The 16575-nt window shown below is 36.2% G+C and overlaps 1 protein-coding gene across 1 annotated transcript in view; it reads right to left on the bottom strand.

Moving 5' to 3' along the window:
- The window catches only part of LOC141719935 (uncharacterized), a 39369-nt gene extending 23065 nt beyond the window's left edge, over nucleotides 1-16304 (bottom strand). Inside the window, exon 1 of the mRNA XM_074522296.1 lies at nucleotides 15890-16304. Coding sequence (XP_074378397.1) covers nucleotides 15890-16304 — 415 coding nt within the window. The remainder of the gene's footprint in view (nucleotides 1-15889) is intronic.
- Nucleotides 16305-16575: the final 271 nt, after the last annotated feature.

The following is a 16575-nucleotide window of genomic DNA, read 5'->3' as shown; positions in this document are numbered from 1 at the left end:
TATATATATATATAAATCTACTCGGGATCCTCGACTCCCGGTTTTAGAAAATGTTTTCACCTTTGGGTCCTTATAATAAGGGTATATGCAAAATACTGCTATCCTCTAGCATAGGTATTATCAACTGAACCAACAGATCTATATGGCAAGAATACGAAACAGGCATGCATATATATATATACCATATCAGCATGCTTCAGTATATCGCAACATTTGCTAATTAACCAACATGCATCTATCGCAAGATAATGCATATACATATATACATCACAACAACAGTATAACGGATAGAAAACTTGCCTGAGCGACTTGGGGTGATAAAAGGCTCGGGACGAGTCTGGTAACCTATAATCAACAAGTAAGTTGGAATTAAACCAAAGTCACTTGTAAATCTATACTTTAACTAACTTAGACTCTAACGCTTCTTTTGCGCTTATTGATTCTCTTAAGTCACTCGGGTACCCTCGGCTCCACCATTTTTAATAATTTATCCTTTACGAGTTTTAAGGCGATTCCTTCGCGAGTGTCTTACCAACTGCCTAACACACTTACCATAAATGTTTCATACATTAATTAACCCTTTTTGGTTTTTAACCTATGTTTCAAAGTAAGGCGAGGGGAAAAGTTTCGTTCGCGAAACGCCGTTACTTGAAACGGTCGTTTCTCCTAAACCGTGCATCGGAATCGAACGAACTACATATCAAAACGAAGCTCGTAACATGAGCTATCTAAAAATGGCAATGGTAATAATCTAGCAGGGGGTTCTCGGGTCCTAATGTTATGCACAAAAACAGTCTAAAGAAAATCGGACGTTACGACGGCTATGTTTACGCGATTTCCCAATTTTAACCCATTCAAAAACCATCACAATTCAACCTCAACCCATTCATACAACCAAAGTCCATCCTCATCACATCATAACAGCCCCAAATCAACTCAATTTTAACATTCATACTTATGCCTAAGCTTGAATTTAACTATACTACATTCTTTTAACCAAAACAACAAGATTTACCAATCCATTTCAATACCACTTCAACCCAAACTCTAAACCACAAACATTAAGCTACAATATCACCATAATAATCAAAATCATCTTATTAAACATAGGAATCTAGGGTTTGGAGATGATATACCTTCCTTGAAGTGGTGGGAGGAGCTAGGAAGCCTTAAGAAGCTTTGAGAAGTCTTAGGAATGCTTGGATCTTAAAGGAAAACAAGAAAAATTTCAAGTTAAAAACTTGAAAACACTATTCATTGTCTTCTTCATTGATTTAATGAAGAAGATTGAGAAAGAATTGATGGCTTAAACTTATGATATAACCCTAACTATGCATAAGGATGATTAGGGAATTAACTCACCAATTTAGGAAGCTTGGATCTTGGATTTTTGAAATTCTTCTCTTTGAAAACAAGAAAAGCCGAGAGCAAAGGCTTGAAGAAGATGAAATGATTTTTGTGTTTTGCTTTGGTTGGTTGTTTTTGTTTAGATTTTGGTTAATTACTTTATTAACCTTGCAATTGTGTGGTTAATAGCCAACCACACCTCCTTCCCTCCTATGTCATGCTTATGTCATCATGTGGTGTCATTCCTTCCCTCTTTGTCCTCTTCCCATTGGTTGGTGACATCATCCCCTCTAATCTCTTTGATTAACTTCCTAATTGATTGCCTAATGACCGCTGATCTGTTATACGGTTCGCTTAACTTTCGTTTTCGTTTATCGTTTTGAGGGATCATACCCGGGATCTTATTACTTAGGTTCCCTTAACCTTTCTCAATACATTATATTCCTTTTTATGATCCTCTATTATAATCCTTAATTTAAATGCACTACGTGAAGCCTTCTCATCCACGCCAAAGGAGGAACAAAGAGTTCCTAAACCACCTCAAAAGGCAGAAGGGAGGATTGCCTTGAGAGATGAATCTGATACTGAGGAACAGGTTCCTTATTCAGAACCTGTTGTAAGTAAAGTTGAGGAAAGAGATCTCAAGGGATTCTGGAAATTGGGGGAAGCTAGGCTTCCAAGAGACTTAGAAGAATGATAGTTCCGACACTCCAAAGGAATCCAAATCAACAAAGAGATACAAGAAACAGAGGGCACACAGGCCAGTTTCAGATGATGAAGAGGAAGCAGCTAAGGAAGGGGATCAGGAATCTCTGATCTCACAAGACAAGAAATTTGCTCCAGTCACTTCTTCTCCATCAACTCCATCTCAGGAAGCTGTTTCTGAAAAGGCTAACACACCATCTGTGTCTCCTGTTGATCCAGGCACAAGTGCTGATATTGATGTTCAAAACTTGGTTGTGCCTGAAGTAATTCTCTTAGAAGCTCCACCTGCAACTAATCCTTCAACAACACCTGTTACTGATGCTGTTCAAACTCCAGAGTTATCAATAACACCTTCTCTGCATCATGATGCTGATGATCAGACTTTAGGTGAGCATCAGGATTTGGCTGTTGATCAGAACTTAGACCCAGATCAGCAATTAGAGGATGCTGAAACATCCATTGCTACTCACACTATTGTCTTATCAGAAGATACTGATTCTTTAAGTTCTGATGCTGCAAATGCTGGAGATACTAGTGATGCTGCTCCAACTGCAGATGCTAATGCAGCAGGTCCTTCAGGACATGCTCCTCAACAGACTATTCTAAAGTCTGAACTGGTTAAGAAGTTTGTTACCGGAGAAGCACCAGTACCTTGAAGTGAAACTCCTGCAGGACAGGAGTGGACTAAGGAATGGAACTCAGTTTCACGTGTTGCAACTGAAAAGCATCTTCCTGAGCACTTGACTAAAGCTGATGAAATGTTAAATTCTGATGATTTCAAAACCCAGCTTAGAGTCACTGCATTGAGTACTAAACATCTACAAGGTCTTCATTCAACTACTCATGCAGAGCAACAGAAGATTCAGGAAGAATTTATCAAACAGGAACAAGTTTGGAAAATTGATAAGAAAAAGTTCTTCCAACCTACCTTTGACAAGATTGCTTATATTGAGAAGACTCAAGATCATCAACAAGCTCAGATTGATGATATTCTGAAAAATCAAGCTTCTCAGCAATCACAACTGACTGAAATCCAATCCTCAGTGGAATTGCTTATCTCTCTTCTACTACCTGCTGATGCCAAAAAGGGGGAGAAAGTAATTAAGTCCAAATGCAAGACTGACAAGACATTGACAGGAAAGGATGATGAAAAAGATGATCAAGGAAACCCTGGAATGGGTAGAGGTCATAGTCAAGGTAAAAGATTCACATCAAGAAAAGCTGAAATCACAAGTCACATGACAAGTTCTGATACTGGGAAAAGAATAAGTTCTGCTGCTGGTAAAAGGATAAGTTCTGATGAACTTTTAGATCTTGATGAGGAAATGTCAAGACAGTTATTTCTTCAGGAAAATCCAGGAATGGACTTGGAAAGTTTAATGGAAGAAGAAGCCAGACTTAAATCAGAGAAAGTCACATCTAAATCTGAAGCTTCTGGTAAAAAGCCACTTCCAAAACTCAAAGGCATTGTGATCAAAGAAAGGACATATACTGAAGCAATATTTGCTAGATCACAACCGCAGATAGATCCAAGATCCAAGGGTAAAGAAAAGGTTGGTGAACCTATCAAGGTTTATGTGCCTCCAGAGGATGAAGAAATTACTGATGAAAAGGATAATCTTGCTCTGACTTCAAGAAAAATTCTTAAAACAACCTCTGACATGGCTCAAGTTGTTCAGAGTCAAGAAATTGTAAGTTCTGATATTCAGAAGAAGCAAGTAACCTCTGACATAGCTCAAGTTAACTTGATATCGGAAGATAGACTAAAGACACTCCTACCAGGATTCACTGAAGCAAAACAGACTCAACCTTTGAAGACTACTGCAAGTGGTTTTGAAGCTAGAGTAGTTACTGGAAAGGAAGCAAGAGATAAAACTGGATTGGGAAGTGCTGATGAAAGAAGAATACATAACACTACCAATGATCCAACTTCCTTGAGTGAACCAGGTATTGGAGCAACTCCTGAGAGATTGAATCAACTGGAATCTGTACAGATGGTTTACCATACCTACTTGAAAGAATACATCTTGTTGTATTTCATAACAGATGGTAGGGTTTATCATATAAGACAAAATGCCATTCCATTGAAGTATTTTGAAGAATTGGAGCATGTACTATTCTTACTTCAAGTGGATGACAGAATAACCGGAACTGCTGCAAACTATTTGAAAGAACAGATTCAGAGACAGAAAAGGCTTTATTCTGTTAAGTCTGACAGCACATACGTTCCAAAGTACAGAGATCACAATGGTGATATAGTTGAAATGAAGCCCAACACTGCTAAGATTATAACTACCTTTCTGGGGTACAGGGCTGTTGAATTCAATCTTGAGTCTGATAAAGCTTATTTGATCAGACTGGATCAGGATATAAGAAAAGCAAAGATCAATGATCTCAGAGCTGCAATCTTTCAAATTGGTGAAGATACTGCAGAGCTTAAAGATGCCAAAAGGAGAATGATTGATGAACTCAGATATGCTGAGAAATGTTTGTTGAAGAACTATCTCAGAACAACTCCTGACATCAGAGAGATCAGATGATGAAGCCAAGTCGAAGATCTACAACTGCTTAAATTCTAATATTTGTACAGACTGAAGTTGTTATCAGAAGTTGAATATTGGTAAAGCTTTAAGGACTGTAAGTTGTAGTTATCTAGTCTAATTCTCATGCATTTGTTAAGATGAAACCTTAAGTTCTAACATAAATCAACTTTCTTCCTTAACTGTAAGTCCTCCCGCACTTAAGTTCTAACATAACCTTAAGTTCTGATATGACCTTAAGTTCTGACTTCCAGTAAGTACTGATTCCAGTAAGTACTGATATTTCCTGTTTGTTAAGATCTGAAAACTAAACATGAAACATATTAGACATGACATCTCAAATATATCTAACAATCTCCCCCAACTTGTAAATTATGCAAAAATATACAAGTTAATAGATTTGATTATGTCAAAAATATTTAAGTTCAAATGCAATGAGAGTTTAATAAGACTATTAACTACAACTTACAGAACATGCAGCTTTACCATCATCACTGGATCAATCTGAATCCATAATGATTCTTAACAAAATCTTTTACCAGCTTATCTTCAGCTTTTCTCAAAACTTCAACTAACTGTGCTTTAACCTGCATCAGTTCTTCATCTTTATTGTCACCAATTTGATAAATGGCTGTTCTGGGAGCTTGAATTGATGTTCTTTCAAGTCCATCACCAAGTCTGATAACTCTAGGATGTGAAGAGTCTTTATTATAACATAAGCATCTTCCTTTCAGAATAACTTCCACCTTAGCAGAGTTCTTCAGCATAGGAATTTCTCTTCCATCATCTTCAGTAATCATTGGAATGTATTGAGAAGCCTTTGTACCAGAGATTTTGAGAAGATCTCTTATAGCCTTCAAAATGTATTCTGACCATCTTCTTATAATATCATATTTTACTTCCAGAAGATAGTGAATATGTTGAAGCCCTCTGACAGACTTCTTTAGCACATCAGTATCAGCTAGTCTGTAAGTTCTTCCATCATTGAGAAATAAGATCAATTTCTCTTTTAGATCATCTTTATCATGAGCATCTATCACAATTTGAGCAGACAACACTTTGTCAAGGTGCTTTTGTTTGATTTGTTCATATGGTTTGTCTGTCAACATGAAAGGATCTCTTAGAGTAACTTCTACTCATGTTTGTATCTTTTCTTCATCAGAACCTAATCCAACTCTATCTCTAGGTTGCTTGGCTTTCAACCCAAATGCTGTGAGTTGATTAATCATAAGATTGGATTTTAGTTCAACTGGAGTAGCTTTCTTCCATAACAGCTTCTTCTTATCAGCAATTGTCATCTTTTTCAAATCAACTTGATCATTGTCAGTGGTTGATGTCTTGATAGCTTGATCAAAATTTGTTGTTTCTTCTATAGCTTACTGTTCTTCATTCTGAACAACTTGAGCAGTGTCAGAGGTTGTTTTAGATTCTTCAATTAACTTTCTTCTTTTCAGAATTTGAACAGTTTCATCTTCTATCAAATCATATCATGCATTGTAGCTTGATAGACAGGAATAGAATAACTTATCTTTTTCTGAATCTTTAAAGGTTCACCAACCTTTTCTTTTCCTTTTGACTTAGGATCAATCTCAGTTTGTGATCTAGTCATGGACTTTGAAGCCTCAGAATTTGACTTTTCCCTGATCACAATGCCTTTTTCCTTAGGCCTTGGAGGTTTTTTTGCATCAGAAGCTTTAGACTTTAGATTTGTCTTCTCAGCTGCAAATCTAGCTTCTTCCTTCTTGAGAGTTTTGAAATCCATTCCTGGATTTTGTTTCAGAAATAATCTTCTTGCTATCTCCTCATCAAGCGTCTGGATTTTAGGATCTTTGTAATAAACAGTAGTCTGCTTCCCCTTTAGCTTCAGAGTTTGTAAAAACTTCTGAGAGTCTTAGATCCTGACTGAATCAGGATATCAGAACTTGACATCAGACTTTGCTTATCAGAACTTGACTTCAGACTCATAACATTCACAGCATCAGAACTTGACTTGTTCTGTGTAGAAGATTTGCTAACATCAGAAATTACTTTCTATGAAGATTTTCTTTGAACTTTTCCTTGACCTCTGTTCTTATCAGAGTTTCTCTGGTCATCACCTTTGTCATCCTTCTTCTTCAGTATTTGAGTAGGTGAGCATTTGGACTTAACTACCTTCTCCCCTTTTTTGGCATCATCAGGAAGTAAGAGAGAGAGAAGAAGTTCAACTGAAGATTGGATCTCATCCAATTGAGCTTTCTGAGAAGCTTAATTTTGTATGACCTCAGTAATTTGGGCCTGTTGCTTCTCTTGAATCTTCTCAGTGGCTTCAACTTTCTCAAGAGTAGGTCTGATATATCTATTCTTGTCAAGCTTGATCTGTAGATCTAGCTTTTCAGCATTTTCCTTTAGTGTATCAACCTTACCATGAGTAATAGAATGTAGACCATGAAGACTTCTTGTACTCATAGCTGTAACCTTGAGTTGAGTCTTGAAATCAGAATTTGACAATAACTCATCAGCTTTTGACACATGCTCTGTCAGAATTTTGGTGCTTGGAATAAAATCTGATTCATTCCACTTCTTGGTCCACTCCATACCTCTGTGAGTATCCTCCCAAGGAATAGGTGCATCCTGTTCAACAAATTTCTTTACCAATGCTTCCTTGCCCAGAATGGGAGCTGAAGTCTCAACAGAAATACTGTCTTCAGAACTTGAGGAAGACTCATTATGTTCTGACAATACTATAGTGTGTGAAGCAACGGGAGATTCAGGAATAACATCATCTAAATTCTGAGCATCAGAATTTATCTCCAGAACTGGTGTAGATGGTATCTCAGCATCTAAGATTGAAGAGTTGACTGTAGATGGCTGAGCTGCTGTAGGAGCTTCCAAATAAAGAACAGTTGGAATGTGAAGCTCATTGATATCAATTTCAGGACTTAATCCCGAACCTTCAACTGTTGTCTCTCTTACCGGAGAAACAGTAGGAGTGATCACTGTATTAGGAACAGTGTCTTGAGCTTTAGCTGGAAGTGCTTCAATGATAATTGGCTCTTTTGAGATCAGAGATTCCTGATCCCCTTCCTTAGCTTCTGCAGAATCTTTAGATGGAGATTTAACATTATACCTTTTTGCCCTCATTTTGTTTAGTCTCCTTGCCAATGAAGGAGTTGCCTTTTCAGCAGAGTTTACAGTTCTTTTCCTCTTCAAAGTATCAGAACTTTGAGCTTCAGCATTTACCTGAGGGATTGACCCTTCAACTTCTGTTTCTTTCTGAAAATTGACATTTTCAGAACTATCACAGGTTCTGAAGCATGAACCTGTGCTGCAATTGTGTCTCAAATCATCACAATTTATTATTGACCATAATTTTAATCAAAACATTCATCAAGAGATATAGTTCAAATAGATGAAGTAAAGATTAACAGACTACAATAAGAACATTCACATTTACATAATATGAGAGAAACAGAGACGAAATCTTGCAATCAAAGGAAATTTCATTAAAATATCCAAAGAGTACATCTTATGAAATTTATAGATTTCATGCAAAAGATTACAAGATAAACCTAGTCTAAGATCATAAACATCAACAGCCTTAGTCCTAGAAGAAAACCTATCGACTAGTTCCTCCTGCTGCTGACAAAGAGCACTGCAAGACGGATGATCCGTTCTTGCTGAAGAAGAGCCTCTCTTCGTTCTTCTTCCAAATGATCAAGATGGAGCTGATAGTCCATCAAAAAGAACAAGAGGTTTGTGTGAACCTTTTGTGGAACCAAATTCCAGATCTCTTCAGGAATGGCGGTGACATGCCATTCCTGTTGCCAGTCATCACAACTAAACTCAACATTGAAATTTTCATAGTTCATAAACATGTTGAAAATAACCATTTTTGTTTATGAAGGAGAAAAATGATGAGAATTAAAAGAGAGAGAATGAGTTTGTGTGAGAATGGAAGATGATTTGGCTGAGATGAAATGTCGGTTTAAATAGCCAATGGAATACCAAGGGACTCGAGGACTATTTAACGATTAAGAGTAGAAATAATGATGCCTCGTCTCCCTAGACCGATGTGTAAAAATAACAGTCAGTAGAAAATGAAAGCAGGGGTTAATGGGCACGGGAAATAAGTAACAATTACTGTGCACATGCAGTTGTTCAAGACAAACACGTTTACCACTAACCCTTAATGATTATGACTGTTTTTATATCACCTAATTATATTCTGATTAAATATGACCGTTCAGTAATTACCACAAATAAGTAAAGTAAATAAATAATGCCACGTAAGCATCAGAGTTTTCATCAGGATTTACATCAGAACTTAACTATTATCAGAACTTTATGGTCATCAGAATATGGCTTCTGTACTCAAAAAGTGAATGTTTGTTTCTGTAATTCTTCATACAAATACATACTTGTTTTCTTCAGAGTTTAATCATTAGAACTTCCATCAGAACTTGTCCTCAGAATTTATGCATATGACACTTAACTGTTTGTCAGAAACAACTTAATCACCACAATAATTTTCATTATTCATATGGAGTGAAAGTGTGTGCATTCAGCAGAATATCAGATAAAGATTAAAGTCTGATAAACTTCAGTACATCTTAGAAATAAGGAATAACTAAGAAAAGTGCTTAAAATCTGTCATCAATCATGAAGTCTACTATAGAACAAATTTATGCTGGAGTCCAGCTCAACTGTTTGTGCTCATTTTATGCATCTTTTGAAATTCCTTTTTATAGTGGCTTCTCAGTGTAAGTGAGTCACAACTGCTTATCAGAATTTATGCTATTATCAGAGTATTTCTCCAGTAATCAGAGAATGTAAAAAGTCACCAAGAAAAATTTATTTGCTTTTCTAATGCATATTACTTAATACCGGCAATGCACATGGGTCTTCCCTTTCATATATTTACTCTAGATCTCAAAGGAGTACCTGACTTTTCTTTTCTTTTCTTTTGATAAGTGAGGCTTATCAGCATTTAGTTCTTCCTTAAGATTTACTAACATCAGAATTTGACAGATAAGAAGCAAGAATATAGTTTGTGACTTAGTAATAAGATACACAAAGTAAACTTGACTAAGCTCAATATCAGAATTTGCTTGTGTTAATGAATTTCCACATAAATAACTAATTCAAACATGGGATTTCTAGTATGTTAAAGACTACTGGGCCATCATCTGGTACAGTTATCCTCATTAGATTGAATAGTCAAAGAACATTCAAAACACTTATCAGAGTATATAGATCCACATCAGATAACAATCAACATTTAATGAATTTCAATTTAAGCACATATTACATGAAGATAAGACAATCTGTAAACACTGATCATAAAGTCTGATGCATGAGAACAAAAACTAAGCAGATTTAGAGAAAGAACCTGAAACCATTCCAAGTATATTTACCAGTCTTGTAAAAGTAGCTTCACATAGTGGTTTTGTGAAGATATCTGCTAGTTGTTGATCTGTTGGAACAAAATGCAATTCCACTGTTCCTTCCATCACATGTTCCCTTATAAAATGGTACCTAATACTGATGTGCTTTGTCATTGAGTGTTGAACTGGATAACCTGTCATAACAATATCACTTTAATTATCACAGTAAATAGGTATTTTAGAAAATTCTAACCCATAATCCAGTAACTGATTCTTCATCCAAAAAATCCATGCACAACAGCTTCCTGCAGCAATATATTCTGCTTCTGCAGTTGATGTGGAAATTGACTTCTGTTTCTTGCTAAACCAAGAAACCAATCTGCCTCCAAGAAATTGGCAGCTTCCACTAGTGCTTTTCCTGTCTATTTTGTATCATGCAAAATCTGCATCTGAGTAACCTATTAGCTTAAAATCTGATTCTCTAGGATACCACAATCCTAGATCAGCTGTACCCTTGAGGTACTTGAGAATTCTTTTCACAGTTATTAAGTGAGGTTCTCTTGGATCAGCCTGAAATCTTGCACAAAGACAGGTAGCATACATGATATCAGGTCTACTTGCAGTTAAATAGAGTAAAGAGCCAATCATACCTCTGTAGTTAGTAATATTTACTGATGAACCAGTATCTTTATCTAACTTGGTTGCAGTGGCCATGAGAGTGGATGCAGTTGAACAATCTTGCATTCCAAATTTCTTCAATAAATTTCTGGTGTACTTGGATTGACAGATAAAAGTACCTTCTTCATTTTGCTTGACTTGAAGTCCCAAAAAATAGTTGAGTTCTCCCATCATACTCATTTGATATATTGACTGCATTAGTTTTGCAAACCTTTCACAGAGTTTGGCACTTGTAGAACCAAATATGATATCATCAACATATATCTGTACCAAAAGTAGGTCCTTTCCATGGTTGAGGTGGAACAATGTTTTATCAATTGTACCTCTGTGAAATCAACTTTCCATAAGGAATTGAGCTAAAGTCTCATACCATGCTCTAGGAGCTTGCTTAAGGCCATAAAGTGCTTTATCATGCCTGTACACATGATTTGGAAATTTTGAATCTACAAAGCCTGGAGGTTGTTCAACATAGACCTCTTCTTCCAATTCTCCATTAAGAAAAATACTTTTCACATCCATTTGAAAGACTTTAAACTTTTTGTGAGCATCATAAGCCAAAAAGATTCTTATGCCTTCCAATCTAGAAACTGGTACAAATATTTCATAATAATCAATACCCTCCTGTTGAGAGTAGTCTTTAACAACCAACCTTGCTTTATTCCTTGTAATTATGTCATCACTGTCAGTTTTATTTCTTAACCCCCATTTTGTGCCAACAATGGATCTGTTCTTTGGTCTTGGCACTAGGGTCCAGACTTTATTTCTTTCAAATTCATTTAACTCTTCCTGCATTGCTTGCACCCAATCAGCATCTTGAAGAGCTTATTCCACTTTCTTTGGTTCAGTCTGAGATAGAAAAGAATGATAGATACATTCATTTGATGTTGCAGTTCTAGTTCTGATACCTGCTTCAGGATCTCCAATTATTAAGTCAGGTGTATGTGATTTGGTCCACTTCCTTGTAGATTGAAGTTGACTTCTAGAACTGGATCCTCCCCCATGATCCATGATGTCTCTATCAGCATTTTCTGATGCTCCCCCTATAGTTATGCTCTCTGAGACTTCAGAATTTGACTTGGATCCTTCAGGATTTGAAGTATTAGAGTTTTCAGAATTATCAGAATTTGGCTCATCAGAACAAGATGAATCAGAACTTGAAGAGCCAGTGACAGGTTCTAATGCTTCTTGAGAGTCTTGAGATGTGGTAGGATTTCCAGCTTGCTCCCCCTGGAAAGGTGCATTTTCCTTTGGAGTTGTTACCACATTTTCAATGACATCAGAACTTAACCCGTCAGAACTTACATGATTAGATTTTAAGTCATCAGAATTTGCAGAATCAGAATTTAAGTCTTCATTTTCAAATCTCAGCTGATCATGATCATTGAAATCTTCAAGTCCAGTAATCTTCTTATCATCAAAAGATACATTGATAGATTCCATGACAACCCTTGTTCTTAAATTGTAGACTCTAAAGGCTTTTGTGGAAAGTGGATATCCAACAAAAATTCCTTCATCATCTTTTAGATCAAATTTTGATAGCTGTTCAGGATGAGTCTTAAGAATAAAACACTTGCAACCAAATACATGAAAGTATTTCAGATTTGGCTTCTTTTTCTTCACCATCTCATATGGTGTCTTTCCATGCTTGTTTATGAGTGTAGCATTCTGTGTAAAATAAGCAGTCGGCACAGTTTCAGCCCAAAAGTAGGTTGGCAGTTTTACTTCATTAAGAATAGTTCGTGCAGCTTCAATGAGAGTCCTGTTCTTTCTTTCTACAACTCCATTTTGCTGTGGAGTTCCAGGTGCAAACAATACCTGTTTGATTCCTTGCTCTTTGCAGAACTCTTCCATGATTGAATTCTTGAACTTAATGCCATTATCACTTCTTATAATTTTAACAGAATCTTTGAACAAATTATCCAGCTGTCTGACATGATCAGTTAGAGTAGATGCAGTTTCATTTTTCTTGTGCAAGAAGTACACCCAAGTGTACCTTATGAACTCATCCACTATAACCATATCATATTTCTTCTTTACAATAGACATGACATTGACTGGATCAAATAGATCAACATGCAGTAGGTGATATGGCTCAAGAACTGATGACTCAGTTTTGCTCTTGAAACAAGATTTTCTTTGTTTTGCCTTTTGACATGAATCACAAAGGCCATCAGGAGCAAATATTGATTTTGGCAGTCCTCTCACAAGATCTTTCTTTACTAGCTCATTTATGTTATTGAAATTTAAATGAGAGAGTCTTTTGTGCCAATTCCAGCTTTCTTCAATTGATGCTCTACTCAATAGACAGATTGCAGAACCATCATTACTTGTTGAAAGTATGGCTTCATAAATGTTACCAGCTTTCTTCAATTGATGCTAACATGTTGTTTATCAGAACTTATATCAGACTTTGCATCAGACTTTACACTAGAAAGAATTAAAGTAACTTTCTTCAAAGAAGGTTTTATTTGATAATAATCATAGTACAAACTATGATATTCCTTACAAGTGTAAATGAAATGCCATAAACTACCACAATGAAAACAAGGATTTTTTGGCTTAAACCTAACATACTGACTCTTAACTCCTGACTTAGGAGGTAAAGAGTTTATATTCTTATTCTTCCTGCAAAAAGAAGCAAGATGATTAGAGTTTTCACAGTTATAACATTTCTTTCTAGGAGCATTAGGAACAGGCATATAATTATTGCTTTTATTTACACATTCCTTTCCATTCCTATTCTTCCTAGCTGTCTTTACCTTGTTGACATTCCTTATTTCTTTCAGCTTATGCTTAAGCTGCTTCTTAGTCATTAAGCCTATGTTAACTTTAGCTGGTTTATCCTGTTCTAATTTGTCAGAAGTTGACTTTTCCTTAACTTCTGTCACAGACTCTTTCATCTTTTCAGAATCAGACTTTATAGTTTTAGCTACAAACTAAACAGGATTTACCTTTGGCTTAGCAGTCTGTTTAACAACCATTGGCTTAATTTGTTCAGTCCCTTTTTCACTTTTATCATCTCCATAACCTAAGCACTCTTTCCAGTTTCCACTACTTAATAAGTTCTGAGTTGTTCTGCCAGAGTTAGTCCAAGTCCTGCTAATCTCTCTTTCTTTTTCTAACTCAATTTTTAGAGATTGATTCAATTTTAGCAATTCATCTCTAACATAAAAAGCATCATCTCTTTCTTTCTGAGTTTGATGAAACATAACTAACTCTTTTTCCAAATAGTCATTCCTTTTCTTATAAGCAAGATTTTAAGAAGTTAATCTTTCACATGTTAAAGTTTGATCTCTGTAACTAATAAACATGGTTTTAAGATATAATCTCAACTCAGTAATATCAAAAATATGAAAAGCATAAGTTGTTTGAGGTACCTTCAATTCAGCAGTTTCAGGGCTACCATCAGCATTTACCATTAAAGCATAATTCACCTCAACTTTAGAATCTGAAGAGTCTGTCCAGCTTTTTTTCTTTGTGACAAGTGCCTTTCCTTTTTCACTCTTTCCTTTCTTACAGTCAGGAGATATGTGGCCTCTTTCACCGCAATTGTAGCATTTGACATTTGAGTTGTCTCCTCTGTCAGACTTTGCACTTTTGCCTTCATACTTTCTGAACCCTTTCTTATCAGAACTTCCACCTTTCTTGGAAAACTTCTTTCCCCTTATGAATTTCCTGTAGGCTATCTTTGTGATACCCTTCACCATAAGAGCATACAATTTCATCATCTCTTCATCAACATCTATTTCAGGTAAACTTTCAGTTTCTGAATCATCATAATCAGAACTTGATGATTCTGAATCAGACTTTATGATGCGAGCCTTTCCTTTGCCTTTCTTTGAGACAACCACCTTGGAGGATTCCTCCTCATCTTTAAGAGCAACTTTCCTTGACTTTCTCCCATGTCTCTTGCTCCTTCGATCCATCTCAAGTTCATAAGTCTTGAGCATGCCATAAATTTCATCAAGAGTAGTTTCATCAAGAGCATAATTGTCTCTTATAGTAGTAGACTTCAAATCCCAACTTTCAGGAAGAGCTAAGGGGAATTTTAGATTTGAATCTTCAAGATCATATTCCTTGTCCACCAGTGACAGATCATTCAAGAGTTTGACAAACCTGTCATATAAGTCAGTTAATGACTCATCAGCTTTTGAGTTAAAGTGCTCATACTCTTGAGTGAGTATAGTCCTCCTGTTCTTCTTGATTGCATCAGTACCCTGACATCTTGTCTCCAAAGCATCCCATATCTCCTTTGCAGTCTTGCAATGAATTACCCTGTTTGACATGACATTATCAATGACACTATGCAGCAAATGCTTGACCTTTACATCCTTGGCAATGGATGAGATATCTTCAGCTGTATACTCACTTTTCTCCTTTGGTATGGTCTTTGCTGGATGATCTGCAACTACAACAGAGAGCTTGGTTGGCTTATGTGATCCTTCATTAATTCTGTCAAGGTATTCTGGATTTGTAGCTTCCAGAAATATAGCCATCTTCACTTTCCATATGGGATACTCAGAAGGTCTCAGTATGGGAACACTAATAGTCTCATATCGACTGTGGGTTTGAGTCTTTTGAGTTTCTTCAGTTTTAGTGGGCTTGGTTGGAGTTTGTTCTTCTTCAGACATGATTGTTTGGATCTTTACTGTATGTGTGTTTACAAATAAGCTCTGATACCAATTGTTAGGTCACACAACACTGTAGAAGGGAGTTGAATACAGTGTTTAATACAATCAAATCAATTTCGAACATAAGTAATAGTAAATAGATATATTCAATATAATAAACTCTGTTATAACGGAACTGTTCTCTCTCAGTGATGAACAAATATCACTAAGAGCTGCTAGGTTACAATGTATGATCTTCTCGATAATGATAACACATATAGTGTAAACCTATGTCTGTGTTTATATAGTACACAGTTACAAGATAACTTCTAATTGATATGGAATATAATTCTGTCTCCTAAAATATATCAATCAGATATCTTATACAAGTCTTCTTATCTTCTAACTCTTTCCATGCATATCTTCTTTTGTTTTAGTCTCAATCTTCTATCCTGTAAATCAGCTTCCTTCCTTAACTGTAAGTCCTCCCGCACTTAAGTTCTGACATAACCTTAAGTTCTGATATGACCTTAAGTTCTGACTTCCAGTAAGTACTGATTCCAATAAGTAATGATATTTCCTGTTTGTTAAGATCTGAAAACTAATTATGAAACATATTAGACATGACATCTCAAATATATCTAACATGACATAGAACACACAACCCTTGATAACACATGAGCAACATTATTCGCAGATCGATAGGTAAAAATAACTAGCACCTCATCAAAGTGCTTAATCAACTCAATACAATCACTAACTACTGTATTAAAATAAGAATTTGCTTGGCTTCCATTCAACGCATCCACTAATTGTTTCGAATCAGATTCAAAAATGCACTTGGTTGTCCTCCATTGTTTAATCCATGACAAGGCTTCCCTCAAGATTAAGGCCTCTGCTATCCTGGGTTGCACACTTGGATACATGACAGTACCTCGAGCTCGCTGAAAATTACTGAACTCGTCCCTAGCCACACATCTCAGCCCCATGGTATTAGTACGAAAGTCACACGCTACATCAGTATTCATTTTAATCCAATCTTCAGGTGGTTTGAGCCACATCCGAGTTCCCAAACTCTGTTACTCTTTAGTTCTTCTGTTAACCTCCATAGCCCTCCTCCAGTCAGCCAACAAGTTCAATACAGATTCCTTGACACCATAAACTAATTTATTAGTCTGATCTCATACCCACTTATTACGCCTGGACCATAAACTCCAACTGAGAAGCCCTATAAGGACATATTGTTCCCTGCTGCAATACGTGAAAATATTTGTGAAAACTTCAAACACGGTTAAGCCCCCCAGTTCTGCAATTACCTCCAACAACCCAGCC

Source organism: Apium graveolens, chromosome 4, assembly GCF_009905375.1.
Source record: "Apium graveolens cultivar Ventura chromosome 4, ASM990537v1, whole genome shotgun sequence".
In the NCBI taxonomy this organism is placed as follows: Eukaryota; Viridiplantae; Streptophyta; class Magnoliopsida; order Apiales; family Apiaceae; genus Apium; species Apium graveolens.
This window is presented reverse-complemented; position numbering and strand designations above follow the sequence as displayed.